A 26494-nucleotide genomic window follows, 5' to 3' on the forward strand; every position below is an offset into this window, starting at 1 on the left:
CACAGTTATCATTCACTTATATCCATCACAAATTAAGCATAGTCTCTGCAATATGACTGGAAATGTAGTTGTTGATCAGCAGATCGATCACTAATTAATAACTCATCCAACTATTCTTCATTTTTAACTTCAATTGAATTAGTGTAGTATTAGTTTCACTTTCAACCTTAATTTTCTTTTGAGTAGGTAAGAAGGTTCAACACATAAACTAATAATGAGGAATCATATCAAAACTTATATAATGTTTATTGTAAATGCATTTTATTATTTATATTTGATTTTTATCCTTATTGGCTTGTGTTTAAGTAATTATTGATCTTTATATAAATTATAAGTAAATTATTGAACTTTATATAATTTATAAGTGCGTTTGAATAAATTATTGATCTTTATATCATTAATAAATTATTTAACTTTATATCATTAATAAGTATTGATTTTTATATAATTAATAAAATCAATTATTTGATTGTTTATTTAGAAAACTTCGAGCGGTAGTTAGACTATATAGTAGGTTTAGTAACATGATTAGTGTGAGATGTGTAGAGATTGGTTAGTAACATGTTTTTTGTGAGATGTGTAGAATTTGGTATCATGAAAAGAAGAGAGCGTAGTTGGATGTATGATAGACTCGACGGGCGCAATCTTAAGCCCGACTTTCTCAAGGGGGTTGGAGAGTTCATTGAGTTTTGCAAAGAGCATCCAACATGCAATGATGGTGACAAAATAAGATGCCCGTGCCCCTTGTGTGATAACAGGCGTTTTCATGATACTGAAACAGTTAGAGTACATTTGTACAAGAAGGGCTTTGTTCGTAATTACTATCAATGGATATGTCAAGGGGAAAGCTTAGTAGAGTCCTCGCGTGTTCAGCCAAATCAATATCGGGATATGGTTATTGATGCTCTTGGAAATAATCAAGAGCATTTGGTGAATGAAGAGGGTAATTCAGTTGAAGAAGAACCAAATGATGAAGCTAAGAAGTTTATAGACCTTCTAAAGGCAGCTGGAGATCCATTATATGAAGGGAGCAAACTCTCTGTGTTGGAGATGGCATCAAGAATTGCAAGTTTGAAATGTGAATTCAACTTACAACACAGGTGTGTGGATGGGTTTGCATCTTTGATGAATGATGCGATTCCAAATAACAACCAAATGGGTAGAACTTTCAATAGCACAAAGAAGGTTCTTGAGGGCTTGGAACTTCCTCATGAGAGGATCCACACATGCCCTAAAGGTTGTTTGCTCTTCTGGAAAGGCGATGCACAGTTAGATAAATGTAGAGTATGCGGAAGTGATCGGTATAAGAAGACTGCAAAGGGTAAGCTTATTCCAGCAAAAGTTCTAATCTATTTTCCAATCACACCGAGGTTGCAAAGGTTGTATGCTACCAAGAACATTTCGGAGGATATGACTTGGCATGCCAAGAATCCCCGAGTTCAAAACACCTTCGCACATCCTAGTGATAGTCAAGCGTGGAAGCACTTGGATACAACCTTTCCTAATTTCGCATCAGAGCCACGAAATGTCAGGCTTGGTTTGTGCACGGATGGATTTGCCCCCCATGGTAAATTTGGATCCCAATATTCATGTTGGCCAGTTATTCTTACACCATACAACTTGCCTCCATCGATGTGTATGAAAAGACCATTCATGTTCCTTTCTTTGCTCGTTCCCGGTCCTAAAAATCCTAAAGGAAACTTGGATGTGTACATGCAACCACTCATTGAAGAGTTGAAACAATTATGGGAGGTTGGGGCTATGACTTATGACATCTCAAGCAAGCAGAATTTCAACCTCCGCGCAGCCCTTTTGTGGACTATTAGTGATTTTCCTGCATATGGAATGCTATCTGGATGGTCCACGGCCGGAAAGAAGGCTTGCCCTTATTGTATGGATAAAAGCAAGGCATTTTGGCTTGAACATGGAGGTAAAGTTTCATGGTTTGATTGCCATCGACAATTCCTTCCACATGATCACCCTTTTCGAAAGAATAAAACAGCTTTCTGCAAAAACAAAGTTGAAAATGGCATGGGTCCGCATATAATGTGTGGAGAAGAATTGTGGCAATGCGTGAAGGACTTGCCTAAAGCAACTGATGGTCCTGAAGCTCTTAAGAAGTTGAAGAGTGCCAAAATGGGTTGGTTCAAACAAAGTATTCTATGGGAACTCCCATATTGGAAGGATTTGCTTCTTCGTCACAACTTGGATGTCATGCACATTGAAAAGAACTTTTTTGACCAACTCATAAACACTGTGATGGATGTGAAAGGTAACACCTCGGACACCACTAGTGCAAGGAAAGATATGGCTAAGTATTGTAAACGTCGGCAGTTAGAGCTTGGAAATGGAAATCAAACCATGCCAAAAGCACCCTTTGCACTTGACAAGGCTCAAAAGAAGGTGTTATGTGAATGGGTTCGAGACTTGAAATTCCCGGATGCTTATGCTTCAAACTTGAGCAGGTGTGTTAATCTTCAATCATGCAAGCTGTATGGAATGAAGAGCCACGATTGTCATGTCTTCATGGAGAGGTTACTTCCGGTTGCTTTGAAGGAGTTGCTTCCCTTGCATGTTTGGAAGGCAATTACAGAGATTAGTCAATTCTTCCGAGACTTATGCGCCCCCACTATCAAAGCGAGTGACATAGATCGCTTGGATAAGAATATAGCTGAGATCTTGTGCAAGCTAGAGAAGATTTTTCCACCTGCATTTTTCAACTCAATGGAACACTTGCCAGTTCATCTTCCACATGAGGCAAAGGTTGGTGGTCCCGTCCAGTACAGGTGGATGTACCCATTTGAAAGGTAATCAAAATAATACAAATTAGCGTAAATAAATTATTACTTTAAATATCTTATATGTTTACTAGTAACTATTAATCAAACTTACATAATTTATAGGTTTCTTAACCATTTGAAGCGTAAGGTTGGAAATAAGGCACGTGTAGAAGGCTCCATATGCAATGCTTACCTAATGGAGGAGATTACGAACTTTTGTTCCCACTATTTTCAACCTGAGGTTGACACCAAAGCAAGGGATCTAGGAAGAAATGTCCATTCGGTTGTTGAGAACCAACATGACGTTAATATCCCCGAGATGTTCAGGGTGGATTGTGGTCGTGCACCTACTAATGGCCGTTTGCGCTTCTTGCAAGACATGGAGTATGATCGAGCACATCTTTATGTGCTTGCAAACAGTGGCATCTTAGGTGAATATGAAAGGTAAAAAACTATAATTTAATTATTGTAAACTCTTCTAACGACGTATTTAACCTTTATTTCCTTAATTACCATAGGAAATTTGAGGAGCACATTCTCCAAACTCAACCTCACATAGTAATGGAGGATATTTGGAGTAAATGCGAAGCCCAGTTCCCTGAATGGTTTAAATCACATGTGAGATTAATTGTATTTTGCTTTTATTCATAAACAATATTACTTACACTAGTCATTGAAAGGGAAAAAAAATTACTAACTAATTCTACGAATTAGGTTCTCCGGTCTTTGAGTCCTAATGATGTGACACGGGCGCTTGCGATGGGCCCCTCTAGACAAGTAAGGACATGGAGCCGGTTCTATGCGAATGGATATAATTTTCAAACTCATGACTACGGCAAACACAAGTCAACTATGAATTATGGAGTGTGTGTACAAAGTCCTGATGAAGTTGACTACTTTGGCATTTTGGAGGAGGTGGTTGAACTTTCTTATTGTGGTAAGCTTCAAGAGTACAAGACAATCTTGTTTAAGTGCAGCTGGATGGATTCCGTGAAGGGTATGAACATTCATGAACAATACAAACTTGTTGAGGTCAATCATTCTAAGAGATACCCAAAGTATGACCCGTTTGTATTGTCTTACCAAGTTAGTCAAGTATACTTTGCACACTACCCCAGTTTGAAGAGGGATAAAGCCCAATGGTGGGCTGTGTTTAAAACTAAGGCAAGGTCTGTGATTGATGCTCCGGTTGACTTAGACTTTCTACAAGAAGATGCAAATGAGGTTTCTTCAGCTCTTTGTGCTCCAGATGAGATCCCAGATTATGAAGATCAAGATGATGATGATGATGATGGCGATATTAATGATGGTGATGCTGATAGTATGAGTGATGAGGATGAGGATGATGAAGATGAGGATGAGGATGATGGTGATGATGACATTGATGATGATGATGACGATGGTGATGATGATGATGCTGATGATTCTGATGGATACGACGATTAACTTGATATTGCTGATTTTGGTCCTATTTGGTTGTTTAATTTTAGGTTCAAGAAATATTATGTAGTTGTTTGGTAAACTTATGATTGGAGTTTGACATGTGTTGTCTTTTATGATTGAACTTTGAATTATGTTGTTGTTTATTGAACTTATCATTGAACTTTTTATTTTGGTTGTATAAATTTATGTTTGTTAGACAATCTGTAGTTGTTTGTTACTTGTTATTAGGTAATTATATATGTAGCGTAAGTTTATTAATGTTAATGCTTGGTTTGTGTTCCATTAAATAAACAGATGTCCAATCGATGAATTGTCTTTTATGATTGAAATTTGAGTTATTTAAACTTGGTTTGTGTTCTACTAAATAAACAGATGTCCAATCGAGGAGAACATTCAGCCATCCGCAGTCGTTTAGGTGCACGTGGAGGTGGTCGTGAAGGTGGTCGTGGAGGTGGCCATGGAGCTGACCATGGAGCTGGCCGTGGAGGTACTACACGGGTGACCCAACCCTCACTGGATACCTACTTTGATGATGACGAAACTCAAGGTGAATACTCTGAAGAGGTGGTACCTGATTCACAAGTAAATGAAGAAGCTGAGGATTCTGGAGTGGTTTGGATGGCACCGGGTGAACTTTGGTAAGATTTAGAGTTACATTTTAATTATTTTATCTCATGTATGAATTTTGTAAACTAACGTTACTTGTGTTATTTCCTATTCCACTATGTAAGGTTTGATCACAGTTCCATTTCGCGGGATATTACTAACGTCATCCAGAAATATTTCAAGAGTCCTTGGACGTGTTATACCAAAGTTGACAAGGATACAAAAGATCATTGGTTCACTCTGTTCAAGGTTTACACAATTTTATATCATGTAATGTATCACTTTTTATTTTTCAACTTTCTATAATTGTAACATAACAAAATATCCTTCTTTTCTTTTCTTTTGTGTAGAGGACCTATAAATGGTTGCCTGAGTTTGATCACCTTGCTGTGCGTGATTACCATGCAAATGCATATAAACGGGTTAAGTACATCCACTACCAAATAACAAGAAAGAGTAATGGAAGGAAGCCAGATTGGATGTCTGAGAAAGTGCATGCAGATATGATGAAGCACGTGGATGATGATGAATTCAAGAAAAGATCTGAGCAGGCTAAGAAAAATAGAAGAGGGGGTTCATTAACCAACAATGTTGAACCATCACATTTCCAAGGTTCCATTTCCACAACTGAGGCTGCAAAGAAAATGGTAACTTTAATAATGTAACTAAATTTCATTTAACGTTGTTACTAATTTGATTATTCACAAAAATTACTTGTATAATTAGGCAAAGGAAAGTGGAGGTGTGATGCCTACAGCTGGTGACTTGTATTTGAAGACACACACGAAGGAAGTACCGGGTAAAGGGAAAGTCCCTTGTAGTAGCAAAGCAAAGCAAATCAAGGTAACTTACTATTATTCAAACAAAGCTTATGAAACACGTTTTAAGTTTAAAATCAGCCCTTAGTTCTTTTAGTTGAAAAATGGGAGCGAAAATGCCTTATTTGGTCAATATAGGTCCTATATCGATAAAATATGACTTAAATGTGCTTACATTGATTCGAATGAGTTTTAGGAAGATTGAATATGCCACACAAAACATGTAAATGGTTTGAAATGACAAGTTTGGTTCCTTAGCACAAAGTTGGGCGAGAAAATGACATTTTAGGCAAAATATGACCTATAACGAACAAATAGGCCTTAGATGTGAGTAAACACATTTGAATGTGACTTAGCAAGTTCAAACAAAGCTTATGAAACACGTTTTAAGTTTAAAATCAGCCCTTAGTTCTTTTAGTTGAAAAATAGGAGCGAAAATGCCTTATTTGGTCAATATAGGTCCTATATCGATAAAATATGACTTAAATGGGCTTACATTGATTCGAATGAGTTTTAGGAAGCTTGAATATGCCACACAAAACATGTAAATGGTTTGAAATGACAAGTTTGGTTCCTTAGCTCAAAGTTGGGCGAGAAAATGACATTTTAGACAAAATATGACCTATAACGAACAAATAGGCCTTAGATGTGAGTAAACACATTTGAATGTGACTTAGCAAGTTCAAACAAAGCTTATGAAACACGTTTTAAGTTTAAAATCAACCCTTAGTTCTTTTAGTTGAAAAATGGGAGCGAAAATGCCTTATTTGGTCAATATAGGTCCTATATCGACAAAATATGACTTAAATGTGCTTACATTGATTCGAATGAGTTTTATAGAGCTTGAATATGCCACACAAAACATGTAAATGGTTTGAAATGATAAGTTTGGTTCCTTAGAACAAAGTTGGGCGAGAAAATGACATTTTAGGCAAAATATGACCTATAACGAACAAATAGGCCTTAGATGTGAGTAAACACATTTGAATGTGACTTAGCAAGTTCAAACAAAGCTTATGAAACACGTTTTAAGTTTAAAATCAACCCTTAGTTCTTTTAGTTGAAAAATGGGAGCGAAAATGCCTTATTTGGTCGATATAGGTCCTATATCGACAAAATATGACTTAAATGTGCTTACATTGATTCGAATGAGTTTTATAGAGCTTGAATATGCCACACAAAACATGTAAATGGTTTGAAATGACAAGTTTGGTTCCTTAGCACAAAGTTGGGCGAGAAAATGACATTTTAGGCAAAATATGACCTATAACGAACAAATAGGCCTTAGATGTGAGTAAACACATTTGAATGTGACTTAGCAAGTTCAAACAAAGCTTATGAAACACGTTTTAAGTTTAAAATCAACCCTTAGTTCTTTTAGTTGAAAAATGGGAGCGAAAATGCCTTATTTGGTCGATATAGGTCCTATATCGACAAAATATGACTTAAATGTGCTTACATTGATTCGAATGAGTTTTATAGAGCTTGAATATGCCACCCAAAACATGTAAATGGTTTGAAATGACAAGTTTGGTTCCTTAGCACAAAGTTGGGCGAGAAAATGACATTTTAGGCAAAATATGACCTATAACGAACAAATAGGCCTTAGATGTGAGTAAACACATTTGAATGTGACTTAGCAAGTTCAAACAAAGCTTATGAAACACGTTTTAAGTTTAAATGTGCTCCATTTAATATATTTTTTATGCATGGGTGATAATCATTTTAATTCTTGTAGGAAAACTATGAAAAAAATGTTGCTGAATGTGTTGAAAAAGGCATTGCTAAAGATCCCAACCAAATCTACTTTGAGACAGTAGGTGGGAGAAAGAAGGGAAAGGTCCCCGGGCTGGGTAGTGGAGCCTCTCTATACTTTGCACCATCTAGAAGGGGTGGTAGTTCTTCTAGCTCATACACCCCATCTATTTATTCTCAAATGTCATCTCGATTGGAAGAGACTCAACAACAGTCGACCCAAAAATCCATTGAGCTTGAAACAACAAAAAATCAGATGTTAAAGGCTATGGAGGACGATCTACTTTTGAGGCAAAGGGAGAGAGAAGAAAGAGAAGCAGAGCGACTACAGCACCAAAGGGAGATGGAAAGGGAGAGACAAGAGAGAGAAAGGGAGAGACAAGAAAGAGAAGAACATGCCGCCCAAATGAAAAAGGCAATGGAGTCTTACGAGCGGATGTTCAGTCAGTGTACTGGTTTTCCTTTCTCGCAGTCGCAGGACCCTCGAGATCCAACCGGAGGCGGGACACCTTTGTGTTAGGTAGTTAGTATTCTTGTATTAGTTTGAACTAGTTACAACTTTTCGTATTAACATGTTTGAACAACATTATGTGTATTATGAATCTTTGTTGTATGACTTTGAACATGTTTAATATTATAACATCGAGCAGGTTTCATACGATTTTACAGAATTTATATAAATTCGTATATATACAGGCATATATAATATTTAAAGGTACATATATAATATTTATACAGGCATATATAATATTTACAGGTACATATATAATATTTATACAGGTATATATGCGATTTTACAAAATTGGCTGCAAATGATATTTGCATAATTACCGACCGCAAAGGCAGTCACAAATTTAGTGACCGCCACAAAAGCAGTCACTAATTTAGTGACCGCCCCCAAGGCAGTCACTAATTTAGTGACCGCCACAAAAGCAGTCACTAATTTAGTGACCGCCACGAAGGCAGTCACTAAATTAGTAACCGCTACCAAAGCAGTCACTAAATTAGTGACCGCCAAGCGGTCGCTAATTTAGTGACCGTCAAGGCGGTCGCTAATTTAGCGACTGCTTTAGCGGTCACTAATTTAGTGACTGCTTTGGCGGTCACTAATTTAGTGACTGCTTAGGTGGCGGTCGCTAATCCTGTCGTTAAATTTTAGCGACCGCCTTCCAGTTGGAGTTTCCTAAATTACCGTCCAGGTGAAAACTGACCACCATTTTGCGACCGCTGGCGGTCGCAAAATCTTTTACCAACCGTTTTTCGCGTTTTACCAACCAATTTTAGCGGTTGGTAATTAATCAATTTCTTGTAGTGAGTGTTCATTGTAGGGTTTGAGCTGGTTGATGGATGGCTGGTGCGAACTTTTGGCATTTCTCGCATTTCCTTGCCATCTGCTTTGCCTCGGAAACCATAGTGGGCCACCAGTATCCGGCCCGAAGGGATTTATGTGCCAATGTCCTGCCTCCGATGTGGTTTCCGCATATCCCGAGGTGGATTTCTCTTAGGATGTAGTCAGCGTCTGTTGGACCCACACATTTTAGCAGCGGAGCGGAGAATGATTTCCTCATGAGCTCTCCTTCGGCTCTGATGATGAACCACTTGTTGAATCTTTTCAGTTTTCTCGCCTGCAGCTTATCCTCGGGAAATTCTCCCCTTTCTTTGTATGCAAATACTGCGTCCATCCAGCTGGGTTCGGTACGTAAGCTGCATACTGTGGTGGGTAGCAAGTCAATGCTTCTCTCTTGGTGAACTTCCACGTGGACCGACCTGTTTAGGTCAATGAGTGTTGAGCTTGCGAGTTTTGACAGTGCGTCTGCTTGCGTGTTTTGTCCTCGGGGGATGAGAATGACTTCAAAGGATCTTAACTTTGACGTTAAGGATTTAATTTTTGCTAAGTAAGCTGTCATGCTGGGCCATTTGGCCTCATACTCCCCTCGGATCTGGTTGGCTACAAGCTGGGAATCAGTTTTGAGGCAAACATGCTCGGCCTCCAGGGATAAGCAAAGCTCTATCCCTGCGATTGCGGCCTCATATTCGGCCTCGTTGTTAGTTGCTTTGAAGCCGAACTTCAATGCATACTCTATGCTTTTCCCCGTCGGGGGGATTAGTACAACTCCTGCTCCTGAGCCGTTTACTGTGGAAGATCCGTCAGTGAAGACCTCCCAAGTGCTTTTCGTATCATCCAGCATTTCCTGGTATGAGCACTCGGCTAAGAAGTCTGCCAACGCTTGTGCTTTGATTGCTGTCCTCGGCTGATATTTGATGCCGAACTCTGATAGTTCGAAGGCCCAGGCAGCCAGTCTTCCTGACCTCTCTATTTTGTCGAGTACTTTCTCGAGTGGTTGGTCAGTTAGTACTGTGATCTGGTGGGAGTCGAAGTATGGCCTCAGTTTTCGTGCAGCTACCACGTACTACTGCATATGCGACTTTCTCGATGAGCGGGTACCGGGTTTCGGCCCCTGTGAGTGTTCGGCTGGTGAAGTAGATTGGTTGTTGCTTCTTCTCTTCTTCCCGAAGAAGCACTGCGCTGACGGTTCCAGGGCTAACTGCGACATATAGGTACAGGGTTTCCCCCTCCTTTGGTCTGGCCAGTGTCGGCAGTTGAGCTAGGTGGGCTCTGAGTTGCTGAAAAGCTTCTCTTTGCTCCTGTTCCCATATCAGTTCGGGATCCACCTTCCTCGGGACCCCCTTTTTCTTGACTGGTTCTGCTTCTCCTCCGGGGGGGTTCTTTGGTTTCAGTGCTTTGAAGAAGGGGGCTCCTTTGTCCGAAGCTTTTGATATGAACCTTGTTAGTGCGGCTAACCTGCCGGTTAGCCTCTGCACATCTCTTTTGGTCTTCGGCTCGGGTAAATCCAATGCCGCTTGGACTTTGTCTGGGTTCGCGTCAATTCCTCTTTCGCTCACCATGAATCCAAGGAACTTCCCTGACTTCACCCCGAAGACGCATTTTTTCGGGTTCAGCTTCATGCTGTATTTCCTCAGATTTCCGAAGGTCTCTGCCAAGTCTTTGACATGGTCTTCCTCCTTGATGCTTTTTACGATGGAGTCATCCACATAGACCTCCACATTCCTCCCTTTCTGGTCGGCGAAGACATGATCAACTAGCCTCTGGTAGGTGGCTCCGGCATTTTTCAAGCCGAAAGGCATCATTTTGTAGTTGAACACTCCTGCACTTGTGACGAATGCTGTCTTTGCCCTGTCGTCGGGGTGCATGAACACTTGGTGGTAGCCTGAAAAGGCATCCATGAAGCTGAGCAGTGCATGGCCGCTGGTGGAGTCCACCAATTGATCTATCCTTGGCAGGGGATAGCAGTCTTTGGGGCAGGCTCGGTTCAGATCTGTGAAATCCACGCACATTCGCCATGAGCCGTTCGCTTTTTTGACCATCACCACGTTGGCCAGCCACTTCGGATACATGCATGGTTCGATGAATCCGGCCTCTTGCAACTTTTTCACCTCCTCAGCGATGGCTTTGTTTTTCTCCGAGGAGTAATTCCTCTTTTTTTGCTTGATTGGCCGAGCTTCAGCGTTGACGTCCAGCTTGTGACAAATCAGCTTCGGATTTATCCCTGGCATATCTGCTGCTGACCATGCAAAGATGTCTTTGTGATCCCTGAGTAGTCGGATCAAATCGATTCGGAGCCCCGAGCTTAGGCCCTTCCCTATTCGGACGCTCCTGTCTGAATCTTCTTCGAGGAAGATATCCTCCATTTCTTGATCTGGTTCGGGAGATAGGGTTTCGGGGCGGGCATCAACTTCCGCGGGAGATAAGCTGCTCGTGCTTGCTCTTCTCCTTTTTGCCTCGCTTTCCTCTCCCGTAGCTCCTTTTTCTTCCTCGGGGCCGTCCCCTAGTTTGGGCTTTCGGACAGCAGTGTGGCAGGTTCTTCTCGCCACTTCTTGATCACCTCTAATCCGCTCGGCGAACCCTGCGTCCGAAACGTATATCATCAGCTGATGGTATGTGGAGGGGACTGCTTGCATCTTGTGGATCATGGTTCTTCCCATGATTACGTTGTATACGGAATCGCAATCCATCACCAAAAATTCGTCCCGAAGGGTTTTTGCTGCTTGGCCTTCACCCACCGTGACTGGCAGGGTGATCTTTCCTCGGGGGATAGCTGCGGATCCGTTGAATCCGATCAGAGGATAACTGACTTTCGTCAGTGCTTCCTCTGATTCTTCGAGGATCAGCTGCTCGAAGCAGTTTCTGAAGATGATATTGACGGCACTTCCTCCGTCGACTAACACCCGATGTACGTTGTGGTTATTGAGGTCCATGGAAATGACTAGAGGATCGTCATGTTTGTACTGGACTCCGAAACAATCATCGGCAGTGAAGGTCATGTTTGGGGGGTGTGGCTGGTTGTCTCCCACCGCGCTGAAGTTGACCCGATGGGAGAGGGCTCTTAGGTGTTTCTTGCTGGCCTGGCCAGACTTCTGCCCCCCGAACACCACCAGGATGTCGTTTTTCTTGTGTCCTGTTGCTTCGTAGACCCTCTTCTGGGGTTGCTCGTGTTGTTTGCCACTGGCGGCCTTTTCTTTTTCCTCCCTTCGGTCTAACAAGTACTGTTTCAGGTAGCCTCGGCGAACGAGGTCCTCAATGTTGTCTTTCAGCGAGTTGCATTCTTCGGTGTGGTGACCGAAGTCATCATGAAACTCGCACCACTTGTTCTTGTTTCTCCGAGCTGGGTTGGACTTGAGCTTCCCCGGTAGTTTCCACTTTTCATCATTTCTGGTGAGGCTAAAGATTTCTTTTCGGGGCAGAGTCAGTGGAGTGTAGTTAGTGTATCTGGGTTGAAGTTCGCCCCTTCTCCCGTCTTTCTTCGGGCTCATCTCTCTAGCTCCTACTTTCTCCTTCCCTTTCCTTGAGCCGCCCTCGGGCTTGCTCTGGGTATTCTTTGTGTCTCTCGGATCCGACGATCCTTTCAATCTTGCAGCGGCCTTGTTGAACTCTTCGGTTCTGATGAACGCATCGGCCATTTGGAGTACGTCAGCTATTTTGGAGGGGTTCTTCATTGAGAGTTCGTCACGGAATTTCCCTTCCTGGAGCGCGTGCTTCAAGGCGAAGATGGCCACGTCTGGCTGCAAGTTTGGTATGTTTGTTGATTCCTTCATGAATCTGGCCATGAATTCTCTTAGACTTTCATCTCTTTCTTGTTGGATTGAGGTCAGTTCTGCTGTGGTTCGCTCGGGGCGATTGTTGCTCACGAACTGTGTGCAGAATCTCTTTTTCAGCTTTTTCCAGCTCTTGATCGATCCCTTCGGCAGCGATCTAAACCACTCTCCCGCCACTCCGGTTAGCGTGGTTGGAAAATATTTACACCAACATGCTTCGGAGTAGGGACTCAAGAACATTTGCTGCTCGTAGGAGATGACATGATCCCTCGGATCTGTGATTCCGCTATAGGTTAGGTGTGCTGGCAGTCTTACCTTCGGTATTTCTTCCATGATCAGCTCGTCCGAGAAAGGGGATGACGTGGGAGTCATGATTCTTTTCCCGAGTCTAGCCCTGATGCCTTCGTTTGCCGAGGTTCTGTGATTAGAACGTTCGGGCGTACGAAGGGGACTAGGGGTTCGATCATGCCTCCTGTCTCTTCTTCTTTCTCGGCTACTGACCTCGGGTCGTTCGCCAGATCTGCTTGACTCACCTACCCCGAGTCTCGTATGGATCGAAGGTCTTAACCTTGAGTGGACCGAGGGCCTCAACCTGCTGAGCACCGAGCTTCGGATCCGAGTGTTACGAGTAGTCGATTCGCTTTGGAGAGCTGTTGGAGTAGGCGATGGTCTTGCAAACCAATCTGGCTGTTGTTGTGCCCTTTTTTGGGTGTCCCACGTGCTTTCCATCCATCTCGACGTCAAGTGTGTTCCTGTCAAGGGGAGGAGCTCTCTTTCGGGTATGGACACTTCTACACTGGGCTGTTCGTTCAGCCTTCGCCTGGTCCTCCTCTCTTCTCTGCGGTCCTTTGCCAATCCTTGCTGCTTCTCATTGAAGAGGAAGTTTTGCATGATGGTCATGGCCGCAGTGAGCTCTTCCCTAGTTGGAATCGGAGGTCCTGCGTTTGTGGCGGTCGTAGCTCTGCTTGGCTGTGACCTCGCCATCGATTGAGGGTGCTCCTCTTGGTCAGATTCTGAATCTGACCGCACCATCATATCGTCATCATTGTTGTTAATAACATCATTAACCATTTTTGCGGAAAGAGGTGATTGATGTCTTTCAAAGGCTTTGAAGTGTTCTTCCCCACAGACGGCGCCAAATTGTTCCGGTGTTGTAAAGATGGAAACAATGGGCTTCGAATGAAGGCCCTTTCGTATGTGTTGAAGATCTTGCTTGTTTGAATGAGTAGAGTCCGAATTCACCTGCACAAGAGCAAAGTCACTAGCCTCGGGGGTGTTTCCGAGGAAAGCCCCTCCGATGCCTAAGTAAGAACGATGCTCGGATTCTAGAGAGAAGTTCTTTAGAAGAGTAGTCTTAAGGCGATGAATTGGACGTACCTTGAGGTGTGAGCCTTGGCGGCCTATTTATAGTGTTTGCATAATAAATGCCCATAGGTCATTTATTGCTATTGGGCCTTGGGCCTTGATGGATGGCTGACTAGCCATTGGTAGGTTTGATGCTGCTTGTTTAGAGCCATTGGGCTTTGGACTTAGTGGCCCAATTGAGAATCAATTGGGAGCCCAAACAGTATTTATAGATGGGATTTAAGAAATAGTTGTAGTGTAAGTAGCTTAGCCTTATTCATTTTACGACTCTTCGACTCCCTCTCACTTTTTACATCCGGATATCCTAATTTACTTGGATTTTTTTTTGTGTGTGTTATATATATACAGTATATTATAATAAACAAATTGCATTTTATAAACTAAGAGATAGATTATATAAGTCAAATTTCTTTGGTAGTCATCATTACTTGTACCGTGTAATGAGTTGAAAAGAGTTGCATGCTCGTGTTGGATACCGTCAAAGTAGCTGTACCCCTTTTTCTTTTGTCTTAGGCGTGTAGGTCTAGTAGTAGACTAGTAGAGTAGATCTATAGTCTAACCATTTAAGGCTAGGGGTGTGCAATTGGAAAAACTTTGAAAAAAGTGTTAATGTTTATTATTATGATTATTATTATTTTACGATTACTCTTAATAAAAGATTTGATATTATAAGCCTAACCTAAAAATTCAACTTGCATAGGCTAAAATTTTTTGATCAAATTATCACTGCAATAGTTGATGGAAATTCGGGTCAATGAGTCAAGTTTTGGGTTTGATTTAGATCGAGTTAAAAGTGTATTTAGTAAAGCCGAGTCTAACTAACTTTGATCAAGTCGGATTTGGATTGACTCGAACTCTTGGTTGAATTGAGTAACCATTTATCTTCTTATTGAAGGAAATAATGCCCTTGGTCCAAATATGCATTTAATGTTAAGTCTAATAAATGCGGTTCAGTATTAATTATACAAGTTAAATAATTCAGTGAGATCAAGTGAACTGTATGCCTAGCTAGTGGCCGCTTCAGTTCAAGTGGAATTAATAATATTAATCCACAACTTACTCTTGACTGAACCCGTAGGGTCACACAAATAGTACGTAAACGGATCAAGTATTTAATGGAATTAACTACTCCATCTATGGATATTCGGAATCGACGAATCTTGGTTCCAGTGGGAGCTGAGATCGTCAAAGGCAAATTATGAATACTCCGGAAACGATGATATTGCCGGAAACGGAAATATGGATCGTATCGGAAATATAAATATTATCCAAGTCGTAGATGTTGCCGGAAACGGAAACATGGTACGTATCGGAAAATACTATCGGGAATGGAAATATTGCCGGAATCTGAAATATTGCCGGAAACGGAAATATTGTCGGAATCGGAAATATTATCGGAATCGGAAAATAATTTCGGAAACGGAAATATTAAATATTTGTTCGAAACGGAAATTTATTCCGGAATCGGAAATATTAAATATTGTTGGTATCGGAAATAAATTCCGGAATCGGAAAATTAATCGAAAGCGCGACGTACGAAATAAACATCGGACGAGCTTGCTAGACGCAAGGCCCAACACGAAGCTAGGCCCAACGCCCAGCGAAGCCCGCGCGCACAAGCACATAGGCGCATCCCTCTACGACCAAGCAAGCAAGCCCAGCCAAGCGAGAAGCAAGGCCAGGCCCGCGAGCAAGGCCAGCAAGCTGGCGCGCCCTTCGTGGGCTGCGATCAGTTGTTTTGCCGAGCTCAGCGCGCGCGCACAACGCCCTTTGTGGGTTGTGCGTGTGTGTTTATGTTTGTGTACGAAGCCTTGATCAATTAGGATTCCTTTAGATTAAATTCCTATATCTACTAGAAATTAGGTGATTGAATTTAAGTTAAATTCAGTTTACCTAAATTGATTCCTAGTAGGATTCTAGAATCCGATTTCCCTACCCTATAAATAGGTGATCATATTCACAATTTATGGACAATCTAATTCAAGTATTCATATAAGTTTTAGGCTTAAAACTCAGATTTTTATTTGCTATGAAATCCGAAAAATTACATAGAACCTTAGGTGTAATTCTAGTTAATTAAATCTAAGGCGGATCCGAGCGTACTGTGGACTATCTACGGAGGGACGACATTTGGAGTCATAGGCTTGTTCTTGTTCGGTTCGGGCGCAGCTAGAGAGGGCACGCTACAAAGTGTATGTGTAGTAAATTATGCTAATTGTTATGTGGCAATTAATTTGGATTCCTGGCTTTATGGTTTTTCCGCATGATTTATATTCAATTATACGTATCATAACCTAACACTTATATACATGTAACAATTTAACATGAAATATATTGTACGTAAGACGGAGTACTTTATGGAAAAGGGGTTACATTTATAAACCAAATCACACCGTAACAAAAAAAAAATACTACCGAGTACAAAATTTAGTTTTTTCGACTTTTGACAAACATGGTACGTTGGTACTACGTCATTCCATTTTATGTTTGAATTAAATTTGTGAGTATAGAAATGTAAAAGCAAATTTATCATATATGTATTGTATATGCAAATCATCCAAAAGCTAATTTTCGTATTAAGGTTACTAGTGGGGAACTAAATACTCGAAGTTAAGGAACTATAGTTTTCAATAGTTATAATGAAATTACAAATTCTTTGTAGTAGGATATTATTGTTGGTCTTATATACAAATTAATTTTAAAAAATTTAAAAAGAGGGAGGGGGGGGGTGGGGGAACATAAACATGCCAAAGTTAATCATCGAACCCGTGACTTATTAAGAAAAGCAACGCGCTATATATGCTGGCAAGCAGTGAAACGAAGTTGACAGTGAGGCAAAGCCATTGACCTATGTGAACCTGAATTGTACTAATGTGCTGGTTCGTTGGTTAGAATTTTTATAAACTGCAATTGTTAGAGTTGCACTAAATAAGAACGTTTTATTAAACACAACATGAAATTAAAACATTCTATAACTTAAATTATATTAAAATTTTCAGTAGAGTTACCAACATTTATCGCAACAAATTATCATTCACTTAATTGGAAGGAACTTTTAGGCAACAGAGTTTTTGACAAACCGTACAACATCCCACTCTTAGGCAATAGATCCACGGAAGTACATTACTATTTGTAAACGGTGAGAATAATTAAAAATATTGCCACACACAAGCAATTCTTATAAATAAATTTCTCATTGTTCCTAGCTTCAAACATGTCTTGCGTCATATTATTTTTTCTACTTTCCACAATCTGAATTCTTTCATTCATGACCACATTCTCCAACTTCAGTGTCTTGTTCAAACAATTCAACCACACTAATTGTTCCCGTAGGTTGTAGTTCTCTTGTTATAAATTGTTCAGTACGTTAGCGTTCACCTCATCTTCCCAAAAGAAGAACCCATACGTATCATCCTGGATACATTAAGTCAACTTTATGTAAAAAAATTATCACCCAAAACGATTAAACAAATTGATGTTTAACTGAAAATTGTACATTTTTACCTTCCAAACCGGACACGAGTAAAATCTCTGACCTGCATTTGTAGTGTATTTGCATGTTTGTAATTAGCTTGATAACCATAATGGCAGTACACTTTTGTTGCACTTAAAGGGGTGTTTCTTGTTCCACTAGCTTGTGTTCTCCTTGTTGAAGAAGATGAAGTAGGAGTACCTTTTTCCATCACCATTTTTTCGAATTTCAAATTTTTGAATAGCTATTGAAAGTGCATTGTAGACAAAAGATGTGTGGTGTCCTTTCATTTTTAGCCGCAAAATTATGACCGTTGAGAAATTCTGGCCAGTCACAAATTTGAAGATAAAAATTATACAATGAAACGTCTTTTTTATATAAAAAATAGGGCTGGGTATGACATGAGTAATATATAACGTAATTGGAAACAGTATATTGCATTATTAACTTTTATAAAAAATAACGTTCTACTAAAAAAATACAAAAATGATAACCACATAAAAACATCACTTTAACGTCGTAAACAAATAAAAAAACTACCTACCTATAAATGCCATGTAGAACTATTGGTACTTAAATGTCCGAGTTAAACTCACAAATATACAACTAATGTTATAAATCAGGCACGAGTTGTGCTGCTTACATATCCCCGTACACAAAGTCGGATACAACGTCTGCGTATCCATAAGCTCCATGTGGTCCTCGATCAGATTTCAGTGCCCTTTCCACGCTATGTTGGTCCCAAACGCGAAGTCGGGAGGAATTGATAGTAGTTATATTCAGGGCCTGTTATGCGGTTTATGCCTACTGTGTTGGTCTACTGATTAAAACAATTCTTTCTGTTTATAACGAGTGGCATTCCTAAATGTATACTGTACCTCTTTTCTGCTATGATATTCAGTGGCAAACTCATCAATTGTTGCCAGCCGGAGTTTAATTGCTCCCTGCCATTTATGTTAATAGCGTGTTTGTTGATTGTTGTGTCTTTCTTTTTTATATACAAGTATTTGATAATTTTAGGATCTCATGATCTCATCAGTCAACACTACCAAGTAATGGAATCAATGTAGTTACCAATAACCTCATAAAATTGTTGGCCATGAATTGTTTAAATTTGTTTAACATTTTTTTTCTCGTTTCAGGCTACTTTGCTGTTGACAAAGACTCCACACCTGAGAAATTGGTGTTCAACCTGACAGTCACTTTAAGGGACAGCAACACCAAGGGCGGTTAGTAGTCAGTTCTAGAACCTGACTGTTACATTGTGTCGGACATTCACTTGTACAAAACTTAATGAGCTAACTATTGTCGCCTAGGTATTCTGTATTTGTTTCTCACACAGCTATGCAAGATTGTTATTGTGTATTGAAAAAGAAAATGATTTTGTTGATCAAGTAAAATCTGTTTCTTTTGGTTAGGGGGTGTGGTCAGAATTAAAAGAGAAAACTTAATAAAGATAAAAAGAGGCTTGATCATAGATTCATAGCAACTGTCTGTATAGAAACCAAGACAAGGATGCAAGGGTAATTCTAGTAAGCAGTTCGAGTCTACTCTAGACGGTATGCTGAAAAGGCTCGCCTTAGAGTGGATTTGATTTAAACCCCTCCGATGCTTAAGTTAAACTAGTTTTAGAGACCTCTACACTTGAAAATGAGGTTGTTCTTCTCATAAAATTGTAATTCTGGGCAATTATGAGGTTGTTTAAGATAGTAGGCGTGTGACGAGAGCTAGGCCCAAAAGTTGGGTATTGTAGATTTGTAGACTGTGGATCAGAGCCATACACCAATCAACCCTAGCTATTCCATAGTTATGTTGAGTATCAAATCTTAAAAGCAATGCAAAGGGAGAAGGGACTTGTGAGAAAGATATTTTCATGTAGCTTTACATTTCGAACGAGGATATCCTATCCATCCTCTCATCACCTACATCGACTCTCATAACAAAGGATTCATATGGATACCATTATGTGCTAACCCTTCCTCTCGTCGATCTTGGTATGCGTGGTTTTTTAGCATGATATTTTGAATGAATCATTTTCCCTTATTGGGATGAGACTTTGAAGACCTCTTAAGATTTTTCCGATGATGGTCTTCCTGTCTTAACACTTTGACATTCTTACAATCAAATTTGTCACTTTGAGGATCACCAACCGATCAAAATCAAGTTCAGCGGCTCAATAAATCTGCTAGTTGATCCCAAAAACCATTGGGTAAACAGGAAGCAGAGCTGCAATATTTAATCACTAAAAGATTAGTTAATACAAAGCCAAAATAAACAACAGAGTACTAGTCTCTTAGCCCCTGTTTAGTTCAACTTAGTTTCAGTTCTCACTTCTCAAACAAAATAAGTTATTAAAACAAAGTCTTAAAGTTTGACTTGACATTAAATCGCAACTTTAGCTTAAAAGTGGTGTTATTTTAGAATATGAAAAGTCATACAAGGTGGATTTTGAGGTATAAATCACAGTTGATAGCCAAAATAGAGCATATGAGTATTTTCAAAAGGCAAATTGTGTCATCTTAAAAAGAACGTAGGAAGTATTAGATTACTAAGGCATTAGCTAACATAACAAATTAGGTTTGGCCTTGGCAGGAGGAGTAACAACTAGTGTATGGAAGGGGCAATTTGTTGTCAATGCAGTCTAGGTAAAATTAAAAAATTTCACACCAATAAGGCCTAAACTTTCCTTGAAGATTTTGAAGAGTTGGACATCCCTGGGATGATGGTAAGGTGTGACTTTTTTCGTTGATTAAAGTGAGACTCGTTGGGTGTTTCTTTTGGGAGTAAAGTATCCTTTATCTTCTTTGCAGTTAAAGAACTTGAAGCTATTGTTATGATTTAGAATTATCAATGTGATCAACACAAGGGATAAGGATATCGAAACAAAATTCTCCTTAAAGAACAAGGGGGTATTTGGTTCGGGGTATTCATCTAAGGATAATGGAATGGACTGCCATGTTTCCCTTTGATGTTTAGGCCCAACAAACATTGACCAATCTCTTTCCCCAACAACAAAAAGAAACGTTGACCAATGTTGTCACCTGAACCACCACATCATAAGCCGTACTCACCACTTGAATGACCAACATCGCCCATCCCACTGCAATAGCCACCAACAACAACCACTCAAACCACTCCATGCCTTGGGTTCCAACAAAATAGAAGGGGGGTGGGGAGAGGGTTCACTAGAATTTATAGTTCTTCCAAAATAAACCCTTGGGAGGTGAAGAGAGGAAGGTTGGATGGGAAATTAGAGCTAGCAAGGGCCGTTCGGCATAGTCGGACCATCTAACGAAATATCGATCGATGCCCATATACATCGAGAGATGACGGCAGAATTATTTGACCGGTGTTATGGTTTCGTAAATTTGGGGGATGGCGATGGGATTATGTCCCGTTTTATGCCTCATCACACCAACCTAATCTCAAGTTTTTATGTCGACGTCGTCGTAGGAAGAAAAAAAAAATCTAACGATGCATTGACGGAACTTTGCAGGCTCCATAAGTTCAGGGAAAGTCCTTGAGATTGGCTCGCGATACGGCTAGAGTCCCAACTTGAATTTTAAGATTTCGTTGTTCGAGAAAAAAAAATCCAACGATGCATTAGCAGAACTTTGTCGCCTCCATAAATTCAAGGGATGACTGTTGATTGGAATCCGCAATGACCCTTTTACACTATAAAGCACCGGAAAACACACCGGCAACGCCAACACCATTCTTACCCCAAACCACCCGAAATCCTACCCGAAACCACCTGAAATCCCACTTAAAATCACCCCTCTTATTAGAAACCACCTCCAGCCCCTGCAAACTCCACCTACCATACCCTCGAAAGTACCCCAACCACTGCAAACTCCCAATCCCAACTCGAAAATCCACCCACGCCAACCCAAAAAATTTGGAAAAAAAACCAGACTAAAAGTTAAAATTACCCTTTTTATGAATAGTGATGGCTTTAAATGGTCGAATTTGACCATGAAAACTCCATATCCGAAGTTTCCATGGTTGAATTAGACCATTAAAACATCAATTTAGCCACGAAGATGGTGAGGAAACAAGAGAAGGAGGAGAAAGAAGGGAGGCATCTACATCAATGAGAGTGAGGTGGGAAAGAGCGAGGGAGATTTTGATGGAGCAATGGTGAGAGACGGAAGAGATGTGAAAAATGAAAAATTGTTACCCAAACAACATCTTGCATCAAAAGGTTTTACTTTGTATTCCCTTCGTTCCCTTTCTTGATTTCAATCTCGTTACCTCGTGCGAACCAAAAGGGCCAAAAGACCTCTAAAAATCCTGCTATTATACTAATATACTACCTACGTGGCTACGTACCTTAAAGATTTTACACTTACTATTTCTACGAACTCCAATGCAATATATATCCAAATCTGAATGTAAAAAAATTATAAAAAATTGAAATTAAGAAAAGTGAAAATGCATACCTAGACCAATCTAACAATATCTTACATGATAACATTTTGATATAAAATAATAGTGAGAATTTACGGAAACATTTTCATTACAAGTGTAAGAAATTTAGGGAACGGATGTAGTATATTTTTTGACAGAAAATGTGAATGAGCCTAGGCGTGCAATTTGAAAGGGGGGAGGATGGGAGGATAAGGAAATCCCCATTTTTCAAATTGTTTCTATTGAGGTTAGATCTCATAATGTCAAAGAGTTGAAGTCATGACGGATAAGCTTTTAACTAGGCCAAAATAATAAGAATTGGTTAAGATGCATAAAGTCCGCTATAGAGGGCCATTCTAGTTTCTGATAATGTTGTACTAGCCAGCTTTAGAAATGGATGGAGGAGGCGTACGGTGATAAAGGAACCAGTAGGAATGGTAGAGAACTCTTTCAAGTAGGACATCCATTAGTCTAAATTGACATGTGTGATGTGCCATCTCAAGAATTCTGTCGATTCACGATATTAGTTGTGACACCATGAAATACCAAGTACTGATAATCAAAGTACTGATAGTGACGATTTAATTATAGTGAATTATTTTATGCATTTTCAATTATTGGCCAAAGAACTGGTCAGTTTAATTTGATATTGATAATACAGGTATTCAACTTATATATCAACTTATTCAACCAGATAGAATTATGGAAATAATTCTACTATACGAGATATATTAGTATTAGAGTTTTATTAGTATACGAATTCCTAAATACACATTGTATAGGTTTAGGAAATATATTGTACTATAAGTATGTGCGTTAATGAAGGAGAATACAAGAGTTAAGATTATTTCACAATATTTGTCATGGTATCATGAGCCTAGGTCCACAATTGAGAATTTTGACATTGCGTATGAATTATGGGTGCACTTGAGAACACGTTTTTGCGTTGTGAGTGGAACACGGGTCTGAAAAATTAAGAATGCCCTGAGTGATTGCAAACAGACCACGACAGAGACATATCTGAGTATTATGGACGCTTATCCAAAATATGGAAGGAGTTTGTGCAATTTGCGCGTGTGCCGAAGTGCTCTTGTGGTGGTTGCAAGTGCAACATTGCTGGGCAGGTTGGAGATATTCGAGCTGAGGATCATCTGCACTACTTTCTTATTGGTCTTGACACTCCCTATGAAGCCATAAGATCACAACTTTTGGCTCAACATTCACTGCCTTCTGTCGAGGAGGCGTATCAGTCTGTGACTAACACTAAAAGCCTGCGCATTAAAAATAGTGATGCACGAGAAGGTGTTATGGCATTTAAGGTTGAAGCCAAAGGTAAGCAAAAATATACGGACAACAGAGACATGTTCTGTACTCAGTGCATCAGGGAAGGTCATGATAATTCGAGTTGTTATCAATTGGTGGGCTTTCCCGAGTGGTGGGATGACAGGCGCAAAGGCGGGAGAGGTTCTGGTCGTGGAGGACGTACTTCCAGCAGCAGTCGTGGAGGACGTGGAGGACGTAACAACAGCACCTTTGCGAAGGAGTATGCTGCGACAGTCAGGGCTAATCAAGTGACTGGTCAGTCACCATCTGATACTTCTGTCAAGGCCAAAGACCTTGATGGTTTAGTTGGAGTGTCTGCAGAACAGGTTCAACAAATTATAGATGTTTTGTCCTCAAAGAGCAGATTGCAAGGTAATTCTAATTGGATTATCGACACAGGATGTACCAATCATGTTACATGGGATTTGTCAATCTTGAGTAACATCAGAACCGTTCAAAACAGGCCTGTTGGTCTACCGAATGGGAATACCGTTAATGTTAATCAACTTGGTTCTGTGATGTTGGAGGGTGGTTTGGTTCTTGAGAACATTTTACTTGTGCCTCAATTTAATTGTCATTTAATTTCTATCACTCAGTTAAGCGACGAAAAACATTGCTTTATTCAATGTACTAACAAAATTTGTGTTATACAGGACCGGTCGACGAGGATGGTGATTGGCGTCGGTGATCGTCAAGATGGACTATATTTTTTTCGTGGGGTTCCACATGTCAAAGTGCTAGCAGTAGACAATGGGTGTGTGTTCGAGTTATGGCATCAACGTATGGGACATCCTTCGGAAAAGATAATCAAGTTGTTACCTCCCGTGAGTCATGTTCGTAGAAAGCATAATAATCCTTGTGATGCCTGCCCTCGTGCAAAGCAAAGTAGGGATAGTTTTCCTTTAAGTAGTAGTAGAGCTAGTCGTATGTTTGAATTGATTCATATAGATTTGTGGGGGCCCTACAAGACACCTTCGTCTTGTGGTGCACGTTATTTTCTTACTATTGTGGATGATTATTCAAGGGGTGTTTGGATTTACTTGATTAGTAATAAAACTAAGGTTGATATTATGTTTTTGAATTTTATGGCTTTAGTGAAGCGACAATTTAATCATGATTTGAAAGTAGTTCGGAGTGATAATGGTACGGAGTTTAATAGTTTACAAGGCTATTTTTTCAAAAATGACATATATTTGAATCTTCATGTGTCGGTACTCCGCAACAAAACGGGAGGGTCGAACGTAAGCACCAACATATTTTGAATGTAGCCCGAGCATTGCGGTTCCAAGGGCATCTTCCTACGAAATTTTGGGGTGAGTGTGTTATGGCGGCTTGTTATCTGATTAATAGAACCCCGAGCTCCTTACTTGCGAATCGAACTCCGTATGAAATGTTATTTGGTAAACCTTCGTCGTACGAGTCTATTCGTGTTTTGGGGTGTTTGTGTTATGCGTACAATATGTGGAGTAAAGGAGATAAATTTGCTTCTCGGAGTAGAAAATGTGTGTTTCTCGGTTATCCGTTCAGGAAAAAAGGTTGGCACGTGTTTGATTTGGAAACACGGGAATATTTTATATCTCGTGATGTTACTTAACACGGGAAAAAAGCTTTTCATGAACGGATATTTCCTTTTGCTGATGATACGAATGCTGCATTGTCACCATCAGTAGATGCAGGGGTGTGTGAGGAGTATTATGGTGATGCGATATTTGAGCAATGGCACTTGGGTAGTAGGACTAGGCAATGTGAGAAGCTAGCTACTGCTGATGGGCAGCAACATGTTACAGAGGGGAGTGTGGAGGGTGAGCAGCAAGACAAGTCTGTGAGAACTGCAGAAAAACAGCAGCAACAGTACAGGTGTGCGTCTGGTGCTGCGTCCCCTGCAGAGCTTGGTGCAGCGCCTCCTCAAGCGCCTGAAGCAGTTCCTCCTGCAACGCCCAGGGCCATGCCTGCCACATTGGCAGCCCTCCTGGCTTCAGTGCAGCGCCTCGGGGATATAGTGCAACGCATCAGGGCTTCAGTGCAGCGCCTCAGGGTCTTCCTGTGTATTCTCCTGCGTCTGCTGCAGGAGCTACTGAGACAGCAGACAACGGGGCAGCAGTAGAGTCTAGAGACAGCACAATAGGCATCGGCAACAATACAGAAGACTTAGGTAGGGGCAAACGAGCAAAGTTTCCGTCATCTAAGCTTCGAGATTGTGTAACTCACACCATAATACGAAAAAATAGTGAAGATCCACCCTCGCATTCATCCTCGTCAGGTACCCCTTATCCTATAACATATTTTGTAAATTATGAACGTTTTTCGTCCAAGCACAGGAATTATATTGCAGCTATAACTGATTCGAAGCCACCTAAGAGCTTCAAAGAAGCAATGCGTCATGAGGGGTGGCGAGATGCGATGGCATCTGAAATTGCCTCCCTTGAGGGACAAGGTACATGGGTGTTGGAGGATTTGCCGGAAGGAAAGAAAGCATTAGGAAGCAAATGGGTGTATACTGAGAAACGAGACGAGGATGGGAATCTGATAAGATTAAAGGCTCGATTGGTAGGTCTTGGAAATCATTAGGTAGAAGGCTTGGATTATAATGAGACGTTTGCTCCTGTTGCAAAAATGTCTACAGTACGCACATTTTTAGCAGTCGCTGCGGTCAAAGAATGGGAGGTGCACCAGATGGATGTACATAATGCTTTCCTACATGGTGATCTACAGGAAGAAATATATATGAAAATTCCACCAGGTTTCCATACAAATAATACTACCAAAGTTTGCAGAATGAAGAAATCATTGTATGGTTTGAAACAGGCTCCACGGTGTTGGTTCGAGAAATTGTCCACAACCTTGAAAGAGTATGGTTTTAAACAATCGTACTCCGACTATTCTTTATTTACACTTTCGAAGGGTGAATTGCAGTTGAATGTGTTAGTATATGTGGATGATATGTTCATTGCAGGAAATAATATCTTTGCGTTGAATAGCTTTAAGGCCTATTTAAGTCAATGTTTCAAGATGAAGGACTTGGGTGCTCTTAAATATTTCCTTGGTTTGGAAGTAGCACGCAACAAAGAGGGATTTTATGTATGTCAACGGAAGTATGCTTTGGATATTATTTCAAAGACTGGACTACTTGGAGCAAAACCTGTAGATTTTCCGATGGAGCAAAATCACAAGTTAGCACTTGCAGATGGGAAGGACCTTGAGGATGGAGAGAAATATAGACGTCTAGTAGGACGTCTCATATACCTAGCCGTGACTAGGCCTGATTTGGCATATTCAGTGCACATTTTGTCTCAATTCATGCAGGCACCGAAAGAGGAGCATTGGGAAGCAGCTTTGAGAGTTGTTAGGTACTTGAAAAAGTGTCCGGGACAAGGTATTCTGTTGAGGACCGATAGTGCATTAAGACT

General features: G+C 40.5%; 2 protein-coding genes and 1 long non-coding RNA gene across 3 annotated transcripts; all 3 read left to right on the plus strand.

Annotated features, from left to right (window-relative positions):
* The first annotated feature begins 271 nt into the window (after nt 1-271).
* Nucleotides 272-4423, plus strand: LOC130470440 (uncharacterized). Its single transcript, XM_056840580.1, has 4 exons — nt 272-2807; nt 2904-3224; nt 3299-3398; nt 3495-4423. Exons 1-4 carry the CDS (start codon nt 562-564, stop codon nt 4224-4226), a joined length of 3399 nt encoding a protein of 1132 aa, XP_056696558.1. The 5' UTR covers nt 272-561; the 3' UTR covers nt 4227-4423.
* Nucleotides 595-3228, plus strand: LOC130469878 (uncharacterized). Its single transcript, XM_056839396.1, has 2 exons — nt 595-2807; nt 2904-3228. The coding sequence occupies exons 1-2, from the start codon at nt 595-597 to the stop codon at nt 3226-3228; spliced, it is 2538 nt and encodes an 845-aa protein (XP_056695374.1).
* Nucleotides 4424-17857: 13434 nt separating the features above from the next.
* Nucleotides 17858-18817, plus strand: LOC130469189 (uncharacterized). The gene is made up of 2 exons (XR_008929577.1): nt 17858-18420; nt 18497-18817. It is a non-coding gene; the product is annotated as an uncharacterized lncRNA (long non-coding RNA).
* The last annotated feature ends 7677 nt before the right edge of the window (nt 18818-26494 follow it).

Source organism: Spinacia oleracea, chromosome 3, assembly GCF_020520425.1.
Source record: "Spinacia oleracea cultivar Varoflay chromosome 3, BTI_SOV_V1, whole genome shotgun sequence".
Classification (NCBI taxonomy): Eukaryota; Viridiplantae; Streptophyta; class Magnoliopsida; order Caryophyllales; family Amaranthaceae; genus Spinacia; species Spinacia oleracea.

Bases quoted from the DNA above. Each gene is read 5' to 3' on its own strand.
- LOC130470440 (XM_056840580.1), top strand. From the start codon at position 562: ATGTTTTTTGTGAGATGTGTAGAATTTGGTATCATGAAAAGAAGAGAG. The intron at 3,225-3,298 runs GTAAAAAACTAT...TAATTACCATAG, and splicing joins ATCTTAGGTGAATATGAAAG to GAAATTTGAGGAGCACATTC. The intron at 3,399-3,494 runs GTGAGATTAATT...TCTACGAATTAG, and splicing joins CTGAATGGTTTAAATCACAT to GTTCTCCGGTCTTTGAGTCC.
- LOC130469878 (XM_056839396.1), top strand. From the start codon at position 595: ATGAAAAGAAGAGAGCGTAGTTGGATGTATGATAGACTCGACGGGCGC. The intron at 2,808-2,903 runs GTAATCAAAATA...CATAATTTATAG, and splicing joins TGGATGTACCCATTTGAAAG to GTTTCTTAACCATTTGAAGC.